Below are 25,685 nucleotides of genomic sequence, written 5' to 3' on the forward strand. Positions count from 1 at the left end.
GGTAGAGTGATGTAAACGGGGGGTGTGAAGAACTGAGGCCTGGCTAACCGTGGACGACGCAGAGGTGGCAGGAGAAGGGGCAATGAAACTAGAAGGGTCTGGAAGTTCGGGGATGGGGCTTGACACATGAGAGGCTTGAGACGCACTGGAAGGGTGAGACAAACCTGACATTACAGACACATTGGGAGGTGAAGGGGGAGGAATGCTAAGAGTCCTCTGTTTTTTTTTTCTGTGTTTTTTTGGGGGGTTTGCCTGGTTGTGGGAGGTCTTGGTGGGCTCATATGGCGTGGCGTGGTGGCGGGTGACCTGTCAGGGTCCGGCTGCACTGTGTCAGAGGCCATAGTGCTCGTAGATTGTGCAGCCATGCCAGAGTCCATAGTGCTCATAGAGCATGCAGCCATGCCAGAGTCCATAGCGCTCGTAGAACGTGCAGCCATGCCAGAGTCCATAGCGCTCATAGAGCGTGCAGCCATGCCAGAGTCCATAGTGCTCGTAGAGCGTGCAGCCATGCCAGAGTCCATAGTGCTCGTAGAGCGTGCAGCCATGCCAGAGTCCATAGCGCTTGTAGAGCGGAAGGCCATGCCAGGGTCCTGCTGCATCGTGGAGGTGGCGGTACGGAAGGCCATGCCAGGGTCCTGCTGCATCGTGGAGGTGGCGGTACGGAAGGCCATGCCAGGGTCCTGCTGCATCGTGGTGTCAGTGGAGGAGGTCCAAGCAGGAGCAGCGGATGTCATGGTGGTGGGATGTCCAACTGCACTCGGCATGGTGGTGGTGCTGTAGTGGTGTCCGGCTGTGGAAGGAATTGAGGTGGCCGTGCAGTGGTATGCAGCAGAGGTCGGCATTGAGAATAAAAGTGAAAGTGAAGGCACAGGTGGATATGCCGCCACTGTCTGCTGGAAATACCGACTCTGCTGCATAGCCTGAACGTAAGCAGCATTGCAGGCCTGCATGACACTCAGCTGGAGATCAGGAGTAAGGTGTTCCGACATGCCCTGCCCAATTTGATTAAAAAAATGATGTGCTGGCCTCTGGAGGTCGGCTTTCACTTGATCAAGGCTTTTGCTGACCTCCTGGATACGTGCATTCAAGAGGTTATGTGAAACATCCATTCGGTCACCCAAAGCCTTGATTGCGTTGTGTAAAACCGAGGTCAAGTGCAAAAACTCGGGCATGAGTGACCTGTCCGAAGCCCTCTGCCGCTGCCGGGAGGAGCCCCAAAAAAAGGGGGCAGTGGAAGAGGACTGCGAAAAGGGGAAGACCTGATGGACCAGCTCCCTGGTCTCCAGTTAGTGTGGAAGGCCCACTTGCTGCTGCGCTGCTGGATGGCTGGGACGGTTCCGTGGCTGTAGGACCGCTCCAGAACCTGGGCCAACAGTAGTGCTGTATGTGCTGTAAAAAAAGGAAAAAGAAAATTAATATCAAAAATTTACCAGACGCAAAATCCTGTGGAATGTAAAAATACAGATTATGGCAATACAATACAACCTAATGCACGTGATAAATACTTACGTTCTCTGGGCAAGGACCGGTCTTAAAAATGCCAGAACTCGATGGTATTTGTAGCGTCTGATCCTTGCTCCTGAACCACTGGGAACACGGCTCTCTTGACGCAGGTCCTTGTTGAAGCGGTCCTTCATCGAACGCCAACGTGTTTTGACTTTGGATAATGTTAAAAAAAAAAATTGTGGTCAGAGAAAGGACTTTTGGCCGTGCTCACACAACTGTGTGTGATGAGAGAAACTCCTGAGAGTTTCTTTCATCACACACAGTCGAGTGAGCACGGCCAAGGTCTCTGCTGCTTCACACTGCAGTGCAATACTTACCAAATGCACTTCGGACCCGTGTCGGGGCGTTGTCCCAGCCATCCCACATCGCTTGGGCCACCTCATTCCATAACCGCCGGATCGTGATGTTGTTCGAGTGCAGTGGATCCCGGGTGTCCCACAACGGGACTCGCTCCTGGACCAGGGTAATAAGGAGGCCATCTCAATAAGATCATCCTCCCGTTGTGAAACCTAACAATTAAAGAAAGTCATTACAATTTGCTCAATTAAATAAGGAAAAGAAAGAAAAAAGATGCTGGCAAATGGCATGAATAGGAAAGTCAACATACTAAAGGATTCCAGAAGAAAAAAGTTACGAAATACGAGTGGAAAGAAAGGAAGACTCAAGAATATTACACTGAGGACAGTCAGCCTTGTATACGTACCCGCTGCAGTCTTTCCACCGGACCTTGACTCCGCTGCTCCTGCCCTGTCTCTGCCGCAGTAGAAGAGCTCTAAAAAAAAGAAAAAATCAAATTGTCACATGTGTCGATGTGACAGTGAATACTTACCAATCTGACGAGGCAAATACTCACCTCCCTGACATGCTCCACTTCCGACTGTCCTGGACGAAACTCCTCACCAGATGAAGAATCCGAAGAAGACATTCTGATGCATGTAGAAAGAAAGAAATGGCAGAAATTAGGACATGTAGAGACAGAAAATAGAAAATGAAGGCATTGGCTAGGATATACTCACATTGTTCAGGGTCTTGTTTTCCTCCAAGATGTAGCCTGTGTCTCGTCTGCTTCAGAGTCTGGTGAGAAGTGACCTGCAACTGTCCACACCCTCCCTTTATCACCTTGATGGTGGGGGGTGGCTTATCAGTGTCTAGACATGTTTTTCTCTATTGAAATGCATGCGTTCAAAAACGCAACCAAACGCATGTGCTTGTAAACGCATGCGTTTACATAGACAGCAATGCGTTTTTTTGGCGCAATCCTTGCGCAATCGACCGCATGCGTTTTCTGGCGGCAAATAGATGCCTCTAAAAATTACTACATGTTGCATTTCCGCGCCAAGCCGCAAACGACGCATGCGTGGTCAAACGCGAACAAAAAAAACGCATGCGTCGCTAATGTTAAATATAGGAATACACGACGCATGCGTTTATTTGCGGTACAAACGCTGCGGCCACAACCGCAAATGTGAAACCAGCCTTACTGTGCTGACTGTGTATCTAATCCTCTCCTGTGTGATACTTTGCTGAGCTGTGTATCTAATCCTCTCCTGTGTGATACTTTGCTGAGCTGTGTATCTACTCTTCTCCTGTGTGATACAGTCTGCTGAGCCATGTATCTAATCCTACCCTGTGTGATACTATGCTGAGACGTGTAGCTAATCCTCTCTTGTGTGATGCTGTCTGCTGAGCCATGTATCTAATCCTCTCCTGTGTGATGCTGTCTGCTGAGCCATGTATCTAATCCTATCCTGTGTGATACTGTGCTGAGCCTTGTATCTAATCCTACCCTGTGTGATACTGTGCTGAGTTATGTATCTAATCCTCTCCTGTGGGATACTGTGTGCTGAGCCGTGTATCTAATCCTATTCTGTGTGTTACTGTGCTGAGATGTGTATCTAATCCTCCCCTGTGTGATATTGACTACTGAGCTGTGTATCTAATGCTATCCTTTGTGATACTGACGGCTGAGCCATGTATCTAATCCTATCCTGTATGATACTGACTGAGCTGTGTATCTAATACTGTCCTGTGTGATACTGACTGCTGAGCTGTGTATCTAATCCTCTCCTATGCACTCCTATCCCCCGTTATGTGTGATCTATATGGCGGTATTATGTGAGATCTATATGGCGTCGTTATGTGAGAAGTATATGGTGGTATTATGTGTGAAGTATATGGCTGTATTATGTGAGATCTATATATTGGTTTTATGTGAGAACACTATGGCGTCGTTATTTGCGATCTATATGATGGTATTATGAGTGATCTATATGGCGATATTATGTGTGATCTATATGGCGGTATTATGTTTGATATATATGGCGGTATTATGTGAGAACACTATGGCATTATCTTCATAAAGTGGACCCATTCTAGGGTTGTTCTGGTTGAGCAGCTGCACACGGGTCTGGGGTAATAGAGGGGGCAGCATGACCTCCAGTTAGGTGCAGTCAGGGGAAGGCTGGTGAGGCAGCTGAAGAGAGGGGTCCCATTTTTATCGTTACTATATGGCTACATTTCCCCCCAGCGTCACCCCGTACTTCGCCTGTCGCCTCGCTTTCACACATTGCCAGGACAGGATGGGGAAGACAGGATCTGAGGAGGGGAATGGGGTCTTTGCATGCAAAGTCTGGATCAGAACAGGCCATCAATCCGCAGAAATGTTTCCTGGATTTCTGTGGAGCAGACAGTCCATCCATGTGTATAAAAGACAGCGCTCTATGTAAATCCCTGGCTGCTCCGCGCACTGAACATGGTGTCTCCATACACCAGCACACTGCTCTCCTGAAATACTCTGTGCTGCTGTCACCCTGCTCCCTCCACCACATATCTCCCAGAATCCTTGCTGCCTGCCATCCTCGGTGACTGTCTACTTGTCAGTATAACTCTGCAGTCACCAATAAAATGGCTGCTCACTGGGTTCCTGAATATTATCCTCTCTTATCCCAACACCCAGAAGGGGAGGAGAGGAGTGACATCACACACACGTCAGCAGACTCCGCCCATAATTACTGCAGTGCAGTAATGTGAGCTAGTTTTACACTAGGTTTTTGTCAAATTTCATTAGCTGCTCCCCCTAGTGTTTAAAAGTGGAAATGCCAAACCTTTTAAAAGAGGGATTTTTGTGTACTCACCGTAAAATCCTTTTCTCCGAGCCAATCATTGGGGGACACAGACCGTGGGTGTTATGCTGCTTGCCACTAGGAGGACACTAAGTGATACAAAGAAAGTTAGCTCCTCCCCTGCAGTATACACCCTCCTGCTGGCCCTCAGCTAACCAGTTCGGTGCAAAAAGCAGTAGGAGATCAGTAACAACATATTATTAGCTTACAACATGTCATATTATATATGAGAGTATAGCATATCGGATTATAAAAACAAGCATAAGCCAATACCAGGGTGGGAGCTGTGTCCCCCAATGATTGGCTCGGAGAAAAGGATTTTACGGTGAGTACACAAAAATCCCTCTTTCTCCTTCGCCTCATTGGGGGACACAGACCGTGGGACGTACCAAAGCAGTCCCTGGGTGGGGACAACGTCAGATCAGGCCCTGTGTAACTGCTACTTACAAGTGCGCCACCGCGGCCTGCAGAGTCCGCCTGCCCAGAGTCACATCTGTGGAAGTCTGGGAATTATAATGCTTCAAGAATGCATGCGGACTGGACGAATCCGCAAGCTTGCAGGCGTGTCTTGTCGACGCCTGGTGCCTAGAACCCACGATAGACAGGGAGATAGGCTGTCATCTAACACGGAAGGACTCCTGGATGGTGAAAGGAATACACCAGGCTAAATGGCCGATGAAGACGGCCAAACCCTTCCTGTAAACGTCAGGAAGCCTTCCTCTTGCCGTTAGGAAACCCAAGATACAGTGTCCAACCTTCGGAAGGACGCCGTCCTCAAGACGTACCTACTCACAGCACTCGCTTCGTTCGTAATATGGGGAACTCATTCCATTTTGTGGACTGGTGCCAAAAGAGATGAGGGAAGAACTATGCCCTCATGACAGTAGTAATACAATACCACCTTGGTAACTAGGGACGGGGAAGGCCTGAGGACAACCTTGCCTTGAAGGAAATAAGGGAAAAAAGTCTGAAAAGACCCGTTAGCACCGAAGACTCGTCAGGATGAGGATATCGCCGAGAAAAAAGGGGGCGACCTTCCCTAATAGAATAGATCCCAATGATCTAACGGTATGCAATAGGGAAGAACTACATGTGAAAACATCCTGCGAGGTGGTCCCTACTAGCAGTTTTGTTGCAGAAAGACAGAAAGCTATCAGCTCCGCAAGCGAACTGACGTGGACAGTGCGGATTTCCGAGGATCACTGGGGCCCTTTCTGCTTCTGAAAAGCTTTCGGAAGTGGAAACTGGTACCACGGAATAACCAGAGCATGCAGTGCGATGGCTCTTGGATCTCGAGGCCAAACAACAAACTCGAGTACACAGGCGATCAGTCAGGACGCCATCCGAACTACAACTGTAGAGCTCCAGTGAAGGCGGGTCTGATGGAAGACTTCCGGGTGAAGTTCCCACTCACTTGAGGTGAAACTCTGACGGCTAAATATGTTCGCAGCCCAGAGTTCTACTCCTGGGATATGTACTGCCAAGATCACCGAGTGATAGATCTCGGCCCATGTGAGGTACCTTGGCCATGGTGCTTGAACGTGGGTACTCGCTAGATGATTGACGTATGACACAGCCGTGGCGTTGTCCAATTGAAATCGGATGGGTTGACCCGCCATAAGGTAGTGGACCTACTATAGGACTACCTTTGAGATCTCCAGAGCAATGATCGGGAGAAGAGGACTGGCATTGGAAGTTACTAGTAACCATGGAACCGGGAGAAAAAACCCTGGATGAAGAAGGAGCTCAGAGACTATCGTCTGAAAGGCTGCTTGACTTGCTGAAAACTAACGGAGCGAAGGAAACTGCTTCCATTGTCGTCTCCGTTTTTTTTTAGAACCCTCCCAGCAAATCGAATGAAATGAGGGGATGAGTGAGCAAGAGCGCGAGCTCCCTGTTGAAAAACCATGACCCTGCCTGGAGGGAAATTTACCACCCTTCTGGAAGAGTACCGGATCATCCTCAAAAAGGATATCTGCTGGGCTGGAAATGAGAAGTTGTCTAAGTCTAGCCACCAGCCCAGGTGAGAGGGTATCACAAGTGATATAGACGACTTAGCGTAGTCCTGCAAGGGCGGGTAAACAGTCGGCCAAACAGGGCAGGACGGCCACGCCTCTAGGTGCAAGATGACAGCCGCCATGACCCTTGCGAACACTCTGGGTGCGGTAGCAAGGCCGAAGGACAAGGTCGTGACTTAAATGCTGTTCACGAATGGAAAAGCAAAGGAATTTTTGAAGAGGTTAGGCATCCCGAATGTCGATGGATGTCAGAAACTGCACCTTTTTTGTTGAAGTAATGGCTGAGCGGAGGAACTCCATTTGAAGAAGAAGAACCTTGTGAAAAAATTGTTAGAAGTTTGAGGTCCGGGATCGGTCCTACTTCTCGTTCCCCTTTTAGGAACCAAGATCCCTTAGATTTAGACTGTCCTGGACAACCCTTTCACTGTTGGTCGGGGCTGTAGGAACATACGATCCTTCGTTAGTCTCCCGCTCAAAAATTTGATTGACCAGCTGAACTGTCTTCAGGAAAGGGGTACTGGTGTGAATCAAAGTAGTTAAGGTCTCCAGGCAGGAGACCGTTGCTCTAGCAATCCATGCGGCGGCTAGGGAGGGTAGAGGGCTGGACCCGTAGCCGCAAAACGGAACAAACCAGATTTGCTATTTGACAGATCGTGGCATTTTTAATTGAGGACATATCGGGCAGGGATACTGGTAGGTAAACCACAGGAGATTGTACCCGGTTAATCTGCCGAGTGGCAGAATGCGCCGCTGCTTCCAGCAGGTCATTGCAGAGTTAAAAATTAGGAGCCTCGATCCACCATCCTCTTAACAGGGAAGTGGAGAGGGAACATTCGCCTTCTTGTATCTTCTGTTAAATAGTGGTGATGCAGAGGGGGGTGCTCAGACGCCTGAAAAAGGGTGCCTCTGTACATCCACAGAGTTCAGGTCTCCGGGTGGACAGGACAGGTTGTCTGGCGTTAGGCCTGGGTGCAGAAAAGGATACCTGGAAGCAACCTTCATGTGCCCGTCTGTTGATGGTGTGGGGAGACCGGCGCCCTTTAAAGTGCCTGTCACCCGTAAAAATCAGACCAGGCATAGCGTCCCACGTAGAGGCTTCTATCCAGTGAATCGCATATCAGGACTGGATGGCAAAAGCTCTACGAGGGAGTTTAGACTGAGGGAACTAGTTACACTGGGATAAACTTCAGCGGAAGAGGGCTCCTTATTTATGACCAGATTCGGATTGGTCATGTGCCTTTAAGACCAGGGAATACTGGTCGTGTGCCTTTAAGACCAGGGAATACTGGTCGTGTGCCTTTAAGACCAGGGAATACTGGTCGTGTGCCCTTAAGACCAGGGAATACTGGTCCCGTGCCTTTAAGACCAGGGAATACTGGTCCCGTGCCCTTAAGATCAGGGAATACTGGTCCCGTGACTTTAAGACCAGGGAATACTGGTCCCATGCCTTTAAGACCCGGGAATTCTGGTCACGCGCCTTTAAGACCAGGGAATTCTGGTCACGCTCCTTTAAAAACAGGGAATAGTGGTCACGCGCCTTTAAGACCAGGGAATACTGGTCACGCGCCTTTAAGACCAGGGAATACTGGTCACGTGCCTTTAAGACCAGGGAATACTGGTCACGTGCCCTTAAGACCAGGGAATACTGGTCACGTGCCCTTAAGACCAGGGAATACTGGTCACGTGCCATTAAGACCAGGGAATACTGGTCACGTGCCCTTAAGACCAGGGAATACTGGTCACGTGCCTTTAAGACCAGGGAATACTGGTCACGTGCCTTTAAGACCAGGGAATACTGGTCACGTGCCTTTAAGACCAGAGAATACTGGTCACGTGCCTTTAAGACCAGAGAATACTGGTCACGTGCCTTTAAGACCAGGAATACTGGTCATGCGGGTTTAGGTAAAAACTCGCAGCGAGCGAGAAGCGCCAATTCAGGGGGCGGAGCCACAGGCACGACGTGGGTGGAGCCTCGAGACTTCCATGAATAGGCCCAAGCCGGGGCGTAAATTTCTGCAGCCGGCGCCAGCGTAGAAGTGACGCCCGTTGCTCGAGAAAATTGAGCGCTTCCGTGCCAGGCGAAAAGCGCCAGGAAAAAAAAGGCAGAGCCGCCTTAAGGCTCCACAGTGCGCTTCTGGGGTGCGGCCTACACATCGGCCGAAGCCGGTAGCTAAATTTTGTAGCCGGCTGGAGCGTTACCTCAAGGAGGTGGGCCACAGGGAAGCCTGAGACTGCCTGTGAATATCCCGCTGCAGAAACCCATCGCTGCCAGGATCCACTCACCAACGGTGCGCGTCCCGGCATGGAGCCGCCGCGGATGTCGGGTATTGCAGCGTGGATGGGCGTTACCTCAGGTGCAGAGATAGAGGGATAAACCTCAATCCATCATCCCTTTTGTTAGGGAGGTGGAGATCCGCTTTCACAGTGGTGGGACAGTGGGGGCTGCCCGGACCATGGAGAGGGGCTTCTGTACATCCACGAAGTTCAGCCCATCGGGACCGTGAAGGCACCTTCGCCCCTGAAGGGGATTTCAACTGCGGCCTAGTCCGGCTGAAAAAGCCGGGGACTAAATTTATGGAGCCTGCCGGTGGAGCGCGTCGGCGGGCCGCGCGCCGAATGATTGCCGCTGGCGTACCGGCCACTGGCACCCCCAGGACCGCATCTTCCACGCAGGCAGCGTGAGGAAGAATGGCCCCCGAGAACTGCAGGGTGACTCTCGTCCCAGACGAGAAGCGCCGATATAGGGGGCGGGGTTACGGCCGTGGGAGGGATCTGCCCACTGCGGCCTACTCCAGCTGAAAAGCCGGGGACTAAATTTCCGGCCTGCCTGGCGATGCGCGGCGGCCGCAACGGAGCGACGCTAACCGCCGCAGTTCCCCAACCGCCGGCGCCTCTCCCCAGGGACTCTGCCGCAAGTACCGCCGGCGCCTGCCCCATAGAGGCCACTGCGGCCTACTCCGGCTGAAAAACCGGGGACTAAATTTCTGGCCTGCCCAGCGGTGTGCGGCGGCGCGGCCGCAAAGCGATCCGGAGCGCAGGAGGGGAACTCCTGATGTACTCACAGTCCGGTAATGCAGGTCCCCCTGTCCCTGCGCGCTCCATCCATCCTGTCATCCTCTTCTGTAATCCCTTTTGTGCAACGCCATGTGATGTGGGCCTTGTATGTCGGGCCCCCGGAGATGAACATTAGAGCAGGCTCCAAGTACTCGCCGTCTTGCAGGGGGAAGGGAGATCGGGACCAAAGATGGAAACCCGTCGCCCCAGTAAAAATTGGCGTGCTCCAGCGTCGCAGGAGAGGGACGGGGAGGTATACTCGCCGTGCTCGCCTGTTGCTGGTTCGGGGGAGAGCGGGCCCTATAAAAGGGATCCGTCGCCCCCTTCACTCCGTTGAATAAAAAATAAAAATTCACAGAAAAATTAAAATTAAAATAAGAAAGTTGGGGTCTGAAAACAGACCCAAGTGCCTCCTACAGACACTAAGCAAGAACTGGTTAGCTGAGGGCCAGCAGGAGGGTGTATACTGCAGGGGAGGAGCTAACTTTCTTTGTATCACTTAGTGTCCTCCTAGTGGCAAGCAGCATAACACCCACGGTCTGTGTCCCCCAATGAGGCGAACGAGAAATTATTTTTCATATTTTACTAAATTATAAACAAATGATAATATTTTTTAAAGAAAATGTAAACATTAATTCTTTACATTTTTTCAATCGCTGGAAAAAAAATTTTTTGATGGCACCTTCCCTTTAAGGACAGTGCTATTGCTAGACATGAGAGATATGGGCCAATGATTCTGAAACAAATGGAATCACAAGAAATTCCACAGGAACTTTAGAGTTTGGATTGTTATGATGATGTTCCAGAAGATGATGACATGGTTGTCATTGAATAAATCTTGTTTTGTGTTATTAAATATTGAGATCAGTAAATGAACCATTGTTCGTTGTTTTACATGTTGTACATGGAAATACCGTAATTATAGAGTAGTAACAAGAAATTCTTTATATACGATTCACAGTTTATTTGATTCCACTGTTTTGTGATGACTACTGTTCAGCATACGCTGGTATGTTAATAAATGTTAATTTTTTTGTTAAAAAAAAATTTGTCAATTCTTTTTCTTGAGAAAAAAAAGACATGGTGAAACTTTCGGAGCAAAAATTAATATAAAACGGTGTCTTATTTTCGGGGAAACAGGGTATATACATGTTAATACACGTGTTTTTCCTGAAGAAGAAGTAACTGTACTTTGAAACGCATCGAAATAAACCATCATTTTACTACGCTGGGATATGTCTTAAATCCTGTCGGCAGCGCTGAGACAATCCACAAACTCCTTCTTACCTATTGATGTCTAATGGTCACTAGCTGACCCGTGGATCTGTTGCAGCTGATATTACTCTATATGCTGATTCTACGGATCTTCTGAGCGTAAAGCTCGCTATATTTCTCACATAAGACCTGATTTTGCGATGATCTCTCCTACAGTTCTTCCTTGGACCTTTAACTTTTTTTGACAGATTGTCCAAAGAAGAATAAAATTAAAATGATTGCACCAAAATATTCCACTTGCACTGATGCCTAAAATACTATACTACATAAATTTTTAAGCGACTGGTGAAATCACATAGGTTATTATCACATGACTTACAATTTCCTTTTCCTCTGATGACACTTTATCAGTATTATCGCAAACATCTTTGTTTTCACCAAACTCTTCCTTCAGATTTCCTAGATTTTCGGCTTCCTGGTTCTGTGGAAGCTCGCTTTCCATCGCATGGTCTTTATTTGCTTTTGCAATTTTTATTGGCAGGTCCATGTGGAATAAAATATTAGTGGAAGTACAGTACTCTTCAAAACCATAGAGATATCTGGAAAAAAAACAACAAATTAGCACATAACTAAAAAGAAATCTGGTTTCAAACTACTAGCCAGGAAGAAGAAATATCTCAAAGAGCATTACTTGATCTGGAGCTTTGTAAACATTCTTACATTCATACCCTTAACAATCCTGTTGGTTGCACTTACAAGCAGTAGGACTTCCTACGCTGAGTTTTAAATCAAAGCCAGTTTTTATGTTCCTGACAGACTTTATGTGATAATAACTTTGGAGCACTTTTGCAAATTCCAGCAATTCTAAGGGTATGTTCACACAATGCATTTTTGCGGCAAAAATGCAGCAATTAACTGTACCAGCTAAAAGAATGAGGAATGTGAAATCTCATACGCAGGTTCCTTATTTTTTCATTGCAGATTCAAGGCTGCAGCATGTGAGTTCTTTCAGTGTTTTTGCAGCATTTTTCACCCATTAAAAATGAATAAAAATGCATAAAAACACATGCATTAATCAGTGTTTTTCCTGGTAAGAAACATATTTTTGGTGCAGAAATGTCTGCAAATAACCTGACATAGTTTTTCCAAGACTCATTTGGGGTTATGTTATGGTACATTTAGATCAATATGTTTAATTAGGAAAATATTTGAAATTTGCAAAATAATTAGAAAAATTAACAATTTTTAAAATTCTAAATTTCCCCAGATTTGACCGGCTATTCTCAACCTTCGCTGAATCAGATGGGGAGAAGTTACAATGTCTACCCTGACAATAAGTTCTGTGTTGACTCCATTCCTTCTAATGAGTATTTGTCTAGATATGTGTTGTATGTCTAAAAATATATCAGGGAATATATAAATCTGTATTTTACCTCTTCCCAACATTCACCGTACATGTACTGCGCATGTTGTGTGAGGTGTATGGAGTGGGCTCAGGAGCTGGGCCAGCTCCATACACAGGTAGCAACTGTGTTACACAGACAGCATCTGCTTCTAACAGCAGCTGGTCAACCATTTAATGCTGCTGCTACTATCTGAGAGAAGCAATAAGTGGCCAATATCGAGTGGTGTGTTCTCTCTCTCTCTCTCCCTCCCTCCCAAGATTGTGTTACATGTGCAAATCGCTATATCCCAAATGTTAAGATGGCGGCTTTACCCCCTGTGACGCCGCACAAAGCAAGCCGGAACCTATGTCATCACGCTGCCCACACTCCTTCATTGGCTGAAAAAATGGCGGGGAAAGCGTCATATGAAACGCGACTTTGGCGCCAAGATCGCCGACCGCATGGCCGATCCCACAGTGGGATCGGGTCGGGTTTCATGAAACCCGACTTTGCTGAAAGTCGGCGACTTTTGAAAATGTCCGATCCGTTTTGCTCAACCCTAGTACACACCGTACTGATAGCTATGGTGAATTTAGATTCTTTGACAATGCCCTACAGGCTTATTTTCCCTATTATTACAATAACTTTATGTGAGTCTCTATGACAACAAACACTTGCAATGTAAATATTTGTTTTCCTTCTTTTAATAGTATTTGTGGCTTCATTATTTTCACATATAATCCAATTGTCTACACGTTTTACAGTATTATCACCAGAAATGAAAACTATATACCCAATGCATAGTCGGTGGTGAGCATTTTGTACAATGTAACACGTCCTTACACTTACTTTTTGTAAGCACACTTCACATTATAGCCAGCGGCTGAATTCAGAACAGGAATTCCTAGGTCTTGATAAACTTGTTTCCAAACTGCTCCACTTTCAATCTTTAAATGCAAGGGACAAAACACAAGTAAGACTTCATGAAAGGAAGATTTGGGGTACTTACCGTAAAATCTTTTTCTCGGAGCCTTCATTGGGGGACACAGAAAACCATGGCTGTATGCTGCTACCACTTGGAAGCTGACATTAGGCAGAAAAAAGGCTAACTCCTCCCCAGCAGGCTACACCCAAGAACTGGCAGAGAACTAACCAGTTTGTGAGAGAGCAGTAGGAAAGGAGATTACCCTAAATTGAACCAATGTGGCACTAACAACTGCAGGTGCTGTGTCCCCCAATGAAGGCTATAAGAAAGAGATTTTACGGTAAGCATCCAAAATCTTCCTTTCTCTATCACTTCATTGGGGGATACAGGAAACCAAGGGAAAGCCTAAAGCAGTCCCTAGGATGGGAAGAAACAGTTGCGCAAAAAAAAATAAAACCGGTTCTTCTGCTGCAAGCAGGACCTTTCCGGTCTAGGGTTTGCTGAACTGTATAGGGCTGGAAGAAGGTGAGGACCAAAAATCAGGAAGTAGCCTAGGAAGTTCAAAGACAAACAGCCCATGAAGCTCCCGCTGTCACGAAGAGAGAGCCAGAGAGCCTAAGCAGGATTGGACCTTTTCTTCACTCGATAAGCTCCTATGATAAGAAAAAAGACTGGGACACAGGACAAAGAAGGTCTATGAAGTGGTGGGACCCCCTTCAGAAATCTCCAAAAAAGGACTCTGAAAGTTTGAGTCGTTTGGTCCTGGAAATGTGAGAATGAGAGTAAAGAAGTACAAAGTACCTAAAGAAGGAAAGAGAGTAACCACCCCAGAGAAGAGGGATGGAACTGGGTGTAGGATCCCTCATTCATCGTTGGACAAAAGGCCAAGTTCCCTTGGAAGAGGATATAAGAACCACCTAGGACGGAAGGAAGGAGGCCCTTTCTATGGCACAGGGGGCCAAGATCTTCTGTAAAGGAATATAAAGGGTGCCTGGCCCTTTAAAGAACAGTGAAAACAGACCGGAATCTAAGCTTTACCGAATGAAAAACGTGAACAAGGAAAAACTAGAAGGAGGAAAAAAGGACCGTGGCGTAACCTGACTTATGTGAAAGGAAGGTGGCTGCATTGTTGTATTAAGGGAAAGAAATGAAGGAAAAAAATGCACTCACCGTCCTTTAAAATTTTTCTTCTTTATTGGAAAATGAAAACATAGGGTTTGTGGTGGATGCAGCATACTTCCCTTCAGTGCTGCCGCATGCAGTTTCTCATGATCCAGACGATTGATGAAGGTCTTGTTGACCAAAACTTCTTTTTCTTTTCTGGATATTCCACATTTAATAAAATATTCCTGTTGAATATATTTAATGAGTGCCAAGTATCTCATATCATTAATGGGTCAGGATCCTACTTGTTCACCTTCAGATTCAGAAGTACCGTGCTTTTCTTCAGGCAGGGTTGATAGGTCTGACCTTGGAGCTATCTCTGGGAAAGAGAAGCGAGACAAGGAAGTAATCCTGATGTAGGAAGCACGGGGGATCCAGACGTGGAGCTGGAGTGCATCCGTTTCCTGGATCTCTACGTGATCTGCATAGAAGCATGCATCTGATACATCTTGGGAAATGATCAGAGCAGCAGAGGCGGAGATGGGACAACTACCAAGGACTGGGGGTACCTTGGTTAGGTTAGTTACAGATGAAATAAAGCGGCTACCACTTGGAATACTGCTTTCAACCTTGGTGGCAGGGAGCTCCCGAGAGACTTGCGTGTTTGTGGTTGCTGTGGTCGATGAGGAGCCTCCTGCTGACCTGTGGGCAGTCTAGTAGTAGATTAATTTCATAATAACAGAAATGGTCTTGGAATGAGATGTCCCACAAACTGTATGGTTTCGGACCGAGATGTCCCACAAACTCTATGGTTTTGGAAAGAGATGCCCCACAAATGCTATGATTTTGGAATGAGATGTCCAACAAACTCTATGCTTTTGGAATGAGATGTCCTACAAACTGTATGGTTTTGGAATGAGATGTCCCACAAAACCTGTGGTTTTGAACACTATAGGGGTGTGGCCGGGAGTTCACTTCTGGACCTATAGCGACCTCAGGCCATGTTCATACCATATCCTGACCTTGCAGGGAAAGGAATAGTAAAGTGGAGGGGCCTAAGGTTATCCTAACCTTGCAGGGAAGGGAATAGTAAGGGCGGCCTAAGGTTAGACCTAGGGATTGCTGGTACAAGGGTGGGAGGTTGGAAGGGGAGCAATGGGGGGCTGAGCCTGAAGACTGGACAGGCAGGTAAGGGTCTACCTTCTCCTGTGTGACGACCGCTGTGCGCAGGAGATCTGGATGCTGAAGGAAGATTGCGTGTGAGTCACCGGCTGGAGCTGTGCCAGGAGCTGACTGGACTGTGCCATAGTTGCTGGAAGCTGCGACTAGGGTTGTGAAGGAGGTCACATGAGTAATAGCTCCGGCTAGAGAGGGAGGAGGCGAACTAAGCCCGTGCTGAAAAGGCAGTATAAAACGCTAGGACTGGACAAAAAAGGGGTACAAAAAAGGCTCTGAGTGGCTAAGATGAAACAAGGAGTGTATTTAGCAGGAGAATGGGAGTAAGCCGAGGCTGGGAAAAACCTGTGGTGCTATCCAGCTGGAGGTGCCTGTTCTGTGGAGCCCCGTCACAAGAGGGACTGTAGAAGGCAGGGAACCTGCATCGAGATGAGGAACCGACTCCTTCTTTACAGGCCTGAAGAAGGCATCAGGAGCTCCTGGGTGAGACAGAGAGGGGGTAGCTGGAATGGATACGTCTTCCTTCCCGCAGCATCACAATACCAGACGGTGCAAAAGAACGGTTTCGACCCTGGATGAGGGGGGAGTAACTGGGGAGTGACAACCATCTTCCTCCTGGCCCGCTTCGAGAGTGCAGGGGAAGAAAGGCAGGACCGTTCGCCACAAGACACGCTGGAAGTCATGGGAAGCTAGGGTTCTCCTGCCTGTCAGACTAGAGAGGGTACGTTGTGGACGGCACCACACTATTCTCTCTGTCTCTTAGGTGGGAAATCAAGCTGAGAAGATACACCCCGATACCTGAAACTACAAGCTGTATCTGAAAGAAAAAAGGGGAACACATTACTAAAACAAAACAAGATGGTAGAGCCAGGTCAGACTCGTGTCTGCATACTTGGACACTAAGCGAAAACTGGTTAGTTCTCTGCCAGTTGGTGGGTGTAGCCTGCTGGGGAGGAGTTAGCCCTTTTTTCTGCCTAGTGTCAGCCTCATAGTGGCAGCAGCATACAGCCATGGTTTCCTATGTCTCCCAATGAAGCGACAGAGAAAGTTTAATATGATTTTAACAAATTAACTTTAAGGCTGTGTGCCCACGTTGCGTTTTTTATGCGCTGCTGCCGCGTTTTTTGCAGCAGCGGAAACGCATAAAAACACTTTAAAACCGCATTCCCATGCAATCCTATGGGATTCCGCAGTTGCTGTGTTTTTCCGCTGCAGAATCGCATAGCGGTAAAATTCGCAGCATGTTCATTATTTCTGCAGAATCGCGGCGATTCCGCAGCCATAGGATTGCATTGAAACGCTCAATTTACGCATGTGGCTATGCCCACCATGCGTAAAGTAAGCGCTTCATGTGCGGCTGGTACCCGGGTCTGGAGGAGAGAAGACTCTCCTCCAGGCACGTGGGAACCATATTTCTGTAAAAAAAAAAAAAAAAAAGAATTAAAATTAAAAATATGGATATACTTACCTTCCGATGGGCCCCGGAGTCCTACCGCCCCTCAGCGGTGCACGCGGCGGCTTCTGTTCCCAGGGATGCATTGCGCGAATCACCTGGGATGACGTCGCGGTCACGCGACCGTGACGTCACAAAGGTCCTTTGGGCAAAGCATCCCTGGGAACGGAACGTTCCCGGGAGCGCCGCTGAGGAGATCAGGGGCCGTCGGAAGGTCAGAATAACCATATTTTTTATTTTTTTTTAACATTCTATCTTTTACTATTGATGCTGCATAGGCAGCATCAATAGTAAAAAGTTGGTCACATTTGTCAAGCACTATGCTTGACAAGTGTGACCAACCTGTCAATCACTTTTCCAAGCGATGCTTCAAATCGCTTGGAAAACGCAAGCATTCTGCAAGCTAAAAACGCTTGTGTTTTTGCGGGAAAACACATGCGAATTCCGCATGTGTTTTACCCGCGGCAGGGTGTTGCAGAAATGCTGCAGACATTTCCACAGCATTTCTGCAATGTGGGCACCTAGCCTTAAAACACAGCTATGTTATGAAAGAAAAATACAATTTTTCACAAAATATTCACATATATAATATACAGTACAAAACTCAGACTGATAACTACTTACATTACTAAATCCTCCAAGTTTATGAACAAGACGGAATAATTTGAAAAGATTCAAGTTCCGGTACCCTAGCACAGGTCTCTTGTTAATGGGGGTTCCTGGAAAAAAATGAAGGAAAATGTACATTCCTGTCAGAAAGCTGTTTAATCCTGCTTGGCATCACTGATTAGAGGAGTGCTGCTGCCGACATGGCTCTCTGAATGACCCATACACATACCCATATCACGGAGCTCTTTTTAGTTTAAACCTACTGCTCAGCCCAGCACACTAAGCACATGGCCTATGCCTTCTGTTAAAAAGAGCAATAAAAGAAAAAATACACACTTAACTTTAGTTTTTGAAAATTATAAAAACTTTAATATTATCTGCAAAATGGAAATTAAATCAGTTAATGTGGTTTGCTAAAGAAAGCAAACTAACCCCATCTAAAAATGTTTGAAGATGTATTCCCATCTCTGTGGCAGCCAGACATGGAAGGGTGTGCTACGATGTTTCTGTAACTCCCACCAAAGCGAGTTGAGTTATAGAAATAGCATCATTTGCTATGAATTTATTGTGGTATCTACCTGGCTTGTGATACTGTCAGCTTCCCGTCCTGACCTCCGCCTGGTTACCACTTACAATTCGGCTCCATTGACATATCTATGTGGCACATGCTAGTGTTCTCTATCTTCTTGGACAGGACAACGACCTATAGTTTAATTGATCCATACACACATCATTTATAAAAACAGATCCGTGCCTCTGGTTCATGAGACTCAGAGCACCTACTTTTCTATCTGTTTTATGGATCAAACTCAACAAATAAAATCTAAGGGGACGAAATACGAGAGACATACTTTGTACCTGAGTGTTCCATCCATTCTTAAGTAGGGGACAGATAAGGTTGAGGTGGTTGTGCATATACAAAGCTAAGCATAAATTAGTACCGTATTTTCTGGTGTATAAGACGACTGGGCGTATAAGACGACCCCCAACTTTTCCATATAAAATATGGAATTTGGGATATACTCGCTGTATAAGACGGGGGTCATCTTATACGCCCAGTCATCTTATACGGCGTGTGGTTCCCAGGGTCTGAAGGAGAGGAGACTCTCCTTCAGGCCCTGGGATCCATATTCATGTTAAAAATAAAGAATAAAAATAAAAAATATGTATATACTCACCCCTCCGAGAAGCCTGGCTGTCACTGCTGCAAGCATCTGCCTCCGTTCCTAAGAATTGCAGAGCATGAAGGACCCTCGATGACGTCGCAGTCCTGTGATTGGTCCGTGACCGCTCATGTGACCGGTCACCTGACCATGACGTCATCGAAGGTCCTTCACGCTCTGCAATTCTTAGGAACGGAGGCAGACGCTTGCAGCGGTGACAGCCAGGCTTCTCGGAGGGGTGAGTATATACATTTTTTTTTTTTTTTATTCTTTATTTTTTACATGAATATGGATCCCAGGGCCTGAAGGAGAGTTTCCTCTCCTTCAGACCCTGGGAACATCCAGGATCGCTCCCTGCACATGCCGTACCTGGCGTATAAGACGACCCCCGACTTTTGGGACAATTTTTAGGGGTTAAAAAGTCGTCTTATACGCCGGAAAATACGGTACACGGCAAGAGATTTGTCAAAAAAACCTTGTAGTTTCCTTTTTCCTCTATGTGACTGCATACTGGTGAATCTTCACATCTCACACACTGCGAGGATTCTGACGACAGCGATGGGAATGCCGGTCACATGATTAAAAGTATGCTCCATGCATACTCCCGGCCACATTCCGACAATATGGGTGCGGCTTCGCTCTATGTAAGCATATTGCTAGAAACAGTCTAGTTGGATTGTGGTTAGGTGCATGCATATCGCATACTTGTAGTCAGGTGACCACCGTTCCCGCTGCTTACACCGGAGGACTCTCACAGTGCAGTGTGCACAATGTGAGGATTCACAAGTCTGCAGTCACATAGAGTGACTGCAGACTTATAGTTTTAGACCGGACAACCCCTTTAAATTTCTGGCACAAAGCAAGCAAACATACAGTTGGTGTAAACTTAGACAAGATAGCTTGAAGACAAGCCAGATATATCATCATTGTGATAAATTTGTCACATTTTAATCCTCTTTATAAGTTGGTACTAAGAATGAAACAATATTGCTAAGTACACCCCAATGTTCTAATATTTACTCTTTCCCTTCCCCCACAAGGTTGTCCATTACTTTTTCCCTAAGGATAGGTCATCAATGTCTGATTGGTCAGGGACCGGCACCTGGCACCCCCGAAGATCAGCTGTTAACTGTAGAGGTGGCTGCCGTCCGGAACTGCTCGATTGCGGAGCTGCTCCATCTTATGGTAGTGGACAACCTCTTTAATGAACATGTCTTTTTTCAACCATACTAAATACTGTAAGTATCTGTATCTGGGAAGGCAAAGATTATTCTACAAATGTATTACGTCAGTTCTAATAAGATAAAGACATTACCTAATGATGGGATTGATGGTCCTTGGGTTTTACAATTACATTGTTTTTATACTGTTTCATGTAGTTCATATCATATAATCCAAGCATGGCCTCCTGCACAAACACCAAAGACTGCATAACATTCTCACCTCTGTCTTCCATAAATTTATAAAGTTGCTGTAAAAAGTTCTCATTTTCATCAGGAAATGGCTCCACTTCATCCTATCATAAATATACATATATTTAAAAATATTTCTTGCTATATAGCAGCAACATATTCCACAGCAATGTATACAATTTATCATTACAACATTTGTTGTATTCACATGATCAGTGCTGACCAGTTTAAAGGGAATCTGTCAGCAGGATTTTGCTAAGTAAACTACATACACTGTCAAGTTGGTGCTGTTACACTGATTAAAATGATACCTAGGGTGAAGAAATCCGTCTTGTGATTCTTGTGTAATCAGTGTTAGAAGTTTTCAGCTTCTGATATGCCCGTACCTGTGATTGTGCTCCGGGACAGGACTGTACGCAGAGTCTTATCTTCCGGCTCTAAAGGTACCGTCACACTGAGCAACTTTACAACGAGAACGACAACAATCCGTGACGTTGCAGCGTCCTGGATAGCGATCTTGTTGTGTTTGACACGCAGCAGCGATCTGGATCCCGCTGTGATATCGCTGGTCGGAGCTAGAAGTCCAGAACTTTATTTCGTCGCCAGGTTGGCGTGTATCGTCATGTTTGACATCAAAAGCAACGACGCCAGCAACGAGCATAGGGGACGTCGCAGCGTCTACTTCTAGCCAGTCGGTACACTCCGGCTGTTTGACATGGAGCTAACAACCAGCGAGAATGAGAAGTGAGTCGCCGTTACGTCACTGGATCGCTCCTGCATCGTTCTGGATTTGCTGTGTTTGGCATATCTACAGCGACCTAAACAGCGACGCTCCAGCGATCTAGTTTAGGTCGGATCGTTGTCTATATCGCCGCAGCGTCGCTGAGTGTGACGGTACCTTAAGCCAGATACTAAGATAAGACCTGACCACAGGCCGCCCAATGCACAATCATGTGCCTTATCATAGAGACAGACTTTTTCTTTTTACAGCCGTATGAAGGCTTTTTTTTTTTTTTTGCTGGATGAGCTGTGAGATGAAAAATGTGAAAAATGTGAAAAATCGTAAAAAAACCCTACAATTTTGCCATTATTTTCTTGTTAAGAGACTGACAGCAGCTATCAGTCAACAAAAGCGACTGAAGCTTGCACCAGTTGCTGGCGTTACAGGCAGATGCATTACAACTGGCATCTCACCTGTATGGAGAGTGTGCAATTCTCAGCCCGCTCCATGCTCCTTTCTCACTGTGGCGTACATGTATGGCATTCTGTAGAAAGGTCTGCCATTTTGTTCGATCTACATAATAAGCTAAGTAACTATGTTAATACATATCTATTCACCAGTTATAGCCTGAATTGTTGTCTAATGCCCAATTCACACATAGCTTGCTCCGAGACTTTGCATTTTAGGAAGTGGAGTCTCTATACACTAAAAAGAAACAGGCAAATACAAGATTGTTTATCTTACTGAAAAATCACTTTAAATGTACATAGCAATGAGTGAATTGGTTACTCTTGGCAAATACCAATGCCAACATCTGGGAGAAAGACCTATTCAAAACAGTATGAAATGTACAAACACTTGCCTCCTGTTCAATGATGTTGTCAGCTTCATCATCTTTGGTCTCATCCTCTTCAGTTTCGCTACCTGAGCTTTCCTCTTTAACCTCAGCCTTCCAGTTAGGGGGTATTGTTTTATTTCTTATGAATTCCATGGCATAGTCTAAAGCTTAACGATATAAACACCAATTTATAACTCTGAATAGGTAGTAAAAACTTTCACTGGATGACAAAAAAACATTCTTTTGATCGCCCGTTATTGCATTTTAATGCAAGGTCGCGGCGACCAAAAAAACGTAATTTTGACGTTTTGATTTTTTTCTCGTTACGCCGTTTAGCGATCAGCTTAATCCTTTTTTTTATTGATAGATCGGGCGATTCTGAACGTGGCGATACCAAACATTTGTAGGTTTGATTTTTTATTTTATTGTTTTATTTTGATTGGGGCAAAAGGGGGGTGATTTGAACTTTTATATTTTGAAATACTTTTTTAAATTTTGGCATGCTTCAATAGCCTCCATGATAGTCTAGAAGCATGCACTACTTGATCGCCTCTGCTACATAGAGGTGATGCACAGATCACCTCTATGCAGCAGAATTGCAGGATGGCTATGAGCGCCGACCACAGGGTGGCGCTCATAGCAATCTGCCATCAACAACCATAGAGGTCTCAAGGAGACCTCTGGTTGTGATGGCAACGCACTGATGACCCCCGATCACGTGACGGAGGTCACCGGTGTGAGCACCTCCGGCAGCGTGGTGGGGAACGCTTGTTAAATGCTGCTGTCAGAGTTTGACAGTGGCATTTAACTAGTTAATGGGCGCGGGCGGATCGCGATTCCACTCACGCCCATTGCGCGCACATGTCAGCTGTTGAAATACATGCAGACTCACACTCCAGTCCCGAGTGCCGGCGGCAGTGCCGGGTATTGATGCCAGAGACTCCTGCAAGTTCTTCGCATCACACTCGCAAGTGTGACCCCGGCCTTAGGCTGGAATCATACCAGTGTATGGCATCGGATGTGATATGCTAATGTCACTCGGCTCCTGCTCTGAGCGTGAGTCGAGTGACATGCTACTGTGCTCCAATTCTTTTGTATGACAGGATCAGAGAATAGCTGCTGAGGAGACGGAGTAAGGCTACTTTCAGGCTGGAGTCACACATGGCGTAAGACAATACGCCACGTATTATACGTCCGTACTACGGCCGTAATACGGAGAAATGTTCCCAAAATATTGATCCGTAGTCAGGGTGTGTCAGCGTATTTTGCGCATGGCATCCTCCGTATGTAATCCGTATGGCATCCGTACTGCGAGATTTTCGCGCAGGCTTGCAAAACCGACATCTAATGGATTTATGTGCTCAAATGTTAGGGAAAACATATATACAGTATATATATATATATGTCATTGAGACACATATATATATATTCTGTATTTAGATTTCATTCAGCGCGATATCTGTGAAAAGTCGGTAATTCAATTGCCGGCTTTTCATTTCTCCTGCACAAACCCGACAGGATATGAGACATGGTTTACATACAGTAAACCATCTCATATCCCCTTTTTTTTTGCATATTCCACACTTCTAATGTTAGTAGTGTGTGTATGTGCAAAATTTCAGCGCTGTAGCTGCTGAAATAAAGGGTTAAATGGCGGAAAAAATTGGCGTGGGCTCCCGCACAATTTTCTCCGCCAGAGTGGTAAAGCCAGTGACTGAGGGCAGATATTAATAGCCAGGAGAGGGTCCATGGTTATTGGCCCCCCCCTGGCTAAAAACATCTGCCCCCAGCCACCCCAGAAAAGGCACATCTGGAAGATGCGCCTATTCTGGCACTTGGCCACTCTCTTCCCACTCCCTGTAGCGGTGGGATATGGGGTAATGAAGGGTTAATGCCACCTTGCTATTGTAAGGTGACATTAAGCCAGATTAATAATGGAGAGGCGTCAATTATGACACCTATCCATTATTAATCCAATTGTAGGAAAGGGTTAAAAAACACACACACAAGATTAAAAAGGATTTTAATGAAATAAACACAGCGGTTGTTGTAATAATTTATTGTTCTCGCAATCCATTTCCAGGCCCTCGCTTGGCAAAATAATAAACGCACAAGATACATACCTTCTGATGTCAGATCACGTCCCACGAAGTAATCCATCTGAAGGGGTTAACTAATATTACAGGCAGGAGCCCTGCAAATGCAGCTGTGTGCTCGTGCCTGTAATCCCCGGGTGCTGAAAGGAAAGCTGGATCTGTACTTACATTGAGTCGCGGTGAGGCGCCCTCTGGTGGATGTTCTCATGAACTGCAGCCTGGGAACTTTTTCCCACGCTCCAGGTCATATGAGGACATCCACCAGGGGGCGCATCACCGCGACTGAAGGAAATGTAGGTCAATGACCTACATTTCATTCATTCGCCGGGGGATTACAGACACGGAGCACAGCTGCATTAGCAGGGCTCCTGCCTGTAATATTAGTTAACCCCTTCAGATGGATTACATCGTGGGAAATTATCTGACATCAGAAGGTATGTATATTGTGCGTTTATTATTTTGCCAAGCGAGGGTTTGCAAATGGATTGCGAGAACAATAAATTATTACAACAACCGCTGTGTTTATTTCATTAAAATCCTTTTTAATCGTGTGTGAGTGTTTTTTAACCCTTTCCTACAATTGGATTAATAATGGATAGGTGTCATAATTGACGCCTCTCCCTTATTAATCTGGCTTAATGTCACCTTACAATAGCAAGGTGGCATTAACCCTTCATTACCCCATATCCCACCGCTACACGGGAGTGGGAAGAGAGTGGCCAAGTGCCAGAATAGGCGCATCTTCCAGATGTGCCTTTTCTGGGGTGGCTGGGGGCAGATGTTTGTAGCCACAGGGGGGCCAATAACCATGGACCCTCTCCTGGCTATTAATATCTGCCCTCAGTCACTGGCTTTACCATTCTGGCGGAGAAAATTGCGCGGGAGCCCACGCCAATTTTTTCCGCCATTTAACCCTTTATTTTAGCAGCTACAGTGCACAAATTTTGCACATACACACTACTAACATTAGTAGTGTGGAATATGCAAAAAAAAGGGGATATGAGATGGTTTACTGTATGTAAACCATGTCTCATATCCTGTCGGGTTTGTGCAGGAGAAATGAAAAGCCGGCAATTGAATTACCGACTTTTCAATAACACCGCTGCGTATTTCTCGCAAGTCACACTGCAGGTCCGTGTGGAATCCGTATTTTTCTCGCCCCCATAGACTTTCATTGGCGTATTATTTGCGCAATACGCTGACAAACGCAGCATGCTGCGATTTTGTACGGCCGTAGAAAGCCGTATAATACTGAACCGTAATATACGGCTAATAGGAGCAGCCCCATTGAGAAGCATTGTGCCGTATGTAATGCGAGTTTTACGTACGTAGTTTTTGCGCTCTTACGTACGTAAAACACGCATGTGTGACCCCGGCCTCACACACAGCATATTTGCTGCGTATTTTTACGCGCGCGTATTTTGCTGCTGCAGACCTGCGTTTTTTTACGCAGGCAAAAAACGCAGCTGCTTTCACACACTGCGTTTTTTGCTGCGTTTTTTGCAGCTGCGTTTTTTTCAGCATTGTGTACTGAAAATAAAGTTTGTTTGAAAAAAAAAAAAAAGGGGAAAAAAAAAAGAGTCATTGAGGTCATTTCCTGTCTTTATGACTCAGAATACAATACACACTGGAGGGACAGGTATAGTGTTAGGATAGGGGGGTAGATTTGCCTGACAGGTTCCCTAAGTGCCACGTATTTCAGTGCCACATATTTCAGTGCCACGTATTTCAGTGCCACGTGCCACGTATTTAAGTGCCACGTATCACGTATTTCAGTGCCACGTATCACGTATTTCAGTGCCACGTGCCACGTATCAAAGTGCCACGTATCAAAGTGCCACGTGCCACATATTTCAGTGCCACGTGCCACGTATCAAAGTGCCACGTG

At 46.3% G+C, this 25,685-nt stretch overlaps 1 protein-coding gene across 1 annotated transcript in view; it reads right to left on the reverse strand.

Annotated features, from left to right (window-relative positions):
- ARID4B (AT-rich interaction domain 4B) overlaps nt 1-25,685 on the reverse strand; it is a 367,662-nt gene that overhangs the window by 70,790 nt on the left and 271,187 nt on the right. Inside the window, exons 11-15 of the mRNA XM_077289130.1 lie at nt 21,726-21,868; nt 20,174-20,246; nt 17,583-17,677; nt 13,150-13,247; nt 11,295-11,514 (exon numbers count right to left, since the gene is read on the reverse strand). Coding sequence (XP_077145245.1) covers nt 11,295-11,514; nt 13,150-13,247; nt 17,583-17,677; nt 20,174-20,246; nt 21,726-21,868 — 629 coding nt within the window. The remainder of the gene's footprint in view (nt 1-11,294; nt 11,515-13,149; nt 13,248-17,582; nt 17,678-20,173; nt 20,247-21,725; nt 21,869-25,685) is intronic.

This window comes from Ranitomeya variabilis, chromosome 2 (assembly GCF_051348905.1).
Source record: "Ranitomeya variabilis isolate aRanVar5 chromosome 2, aRanVar5.hap1, whole genome shotgun sequence".
NCBI lineage: Eukaryota > Metazoa > Chordata > Amphibia > Anura > Dendrobatidae > Ranitomeya > Ranitomeya variabilis.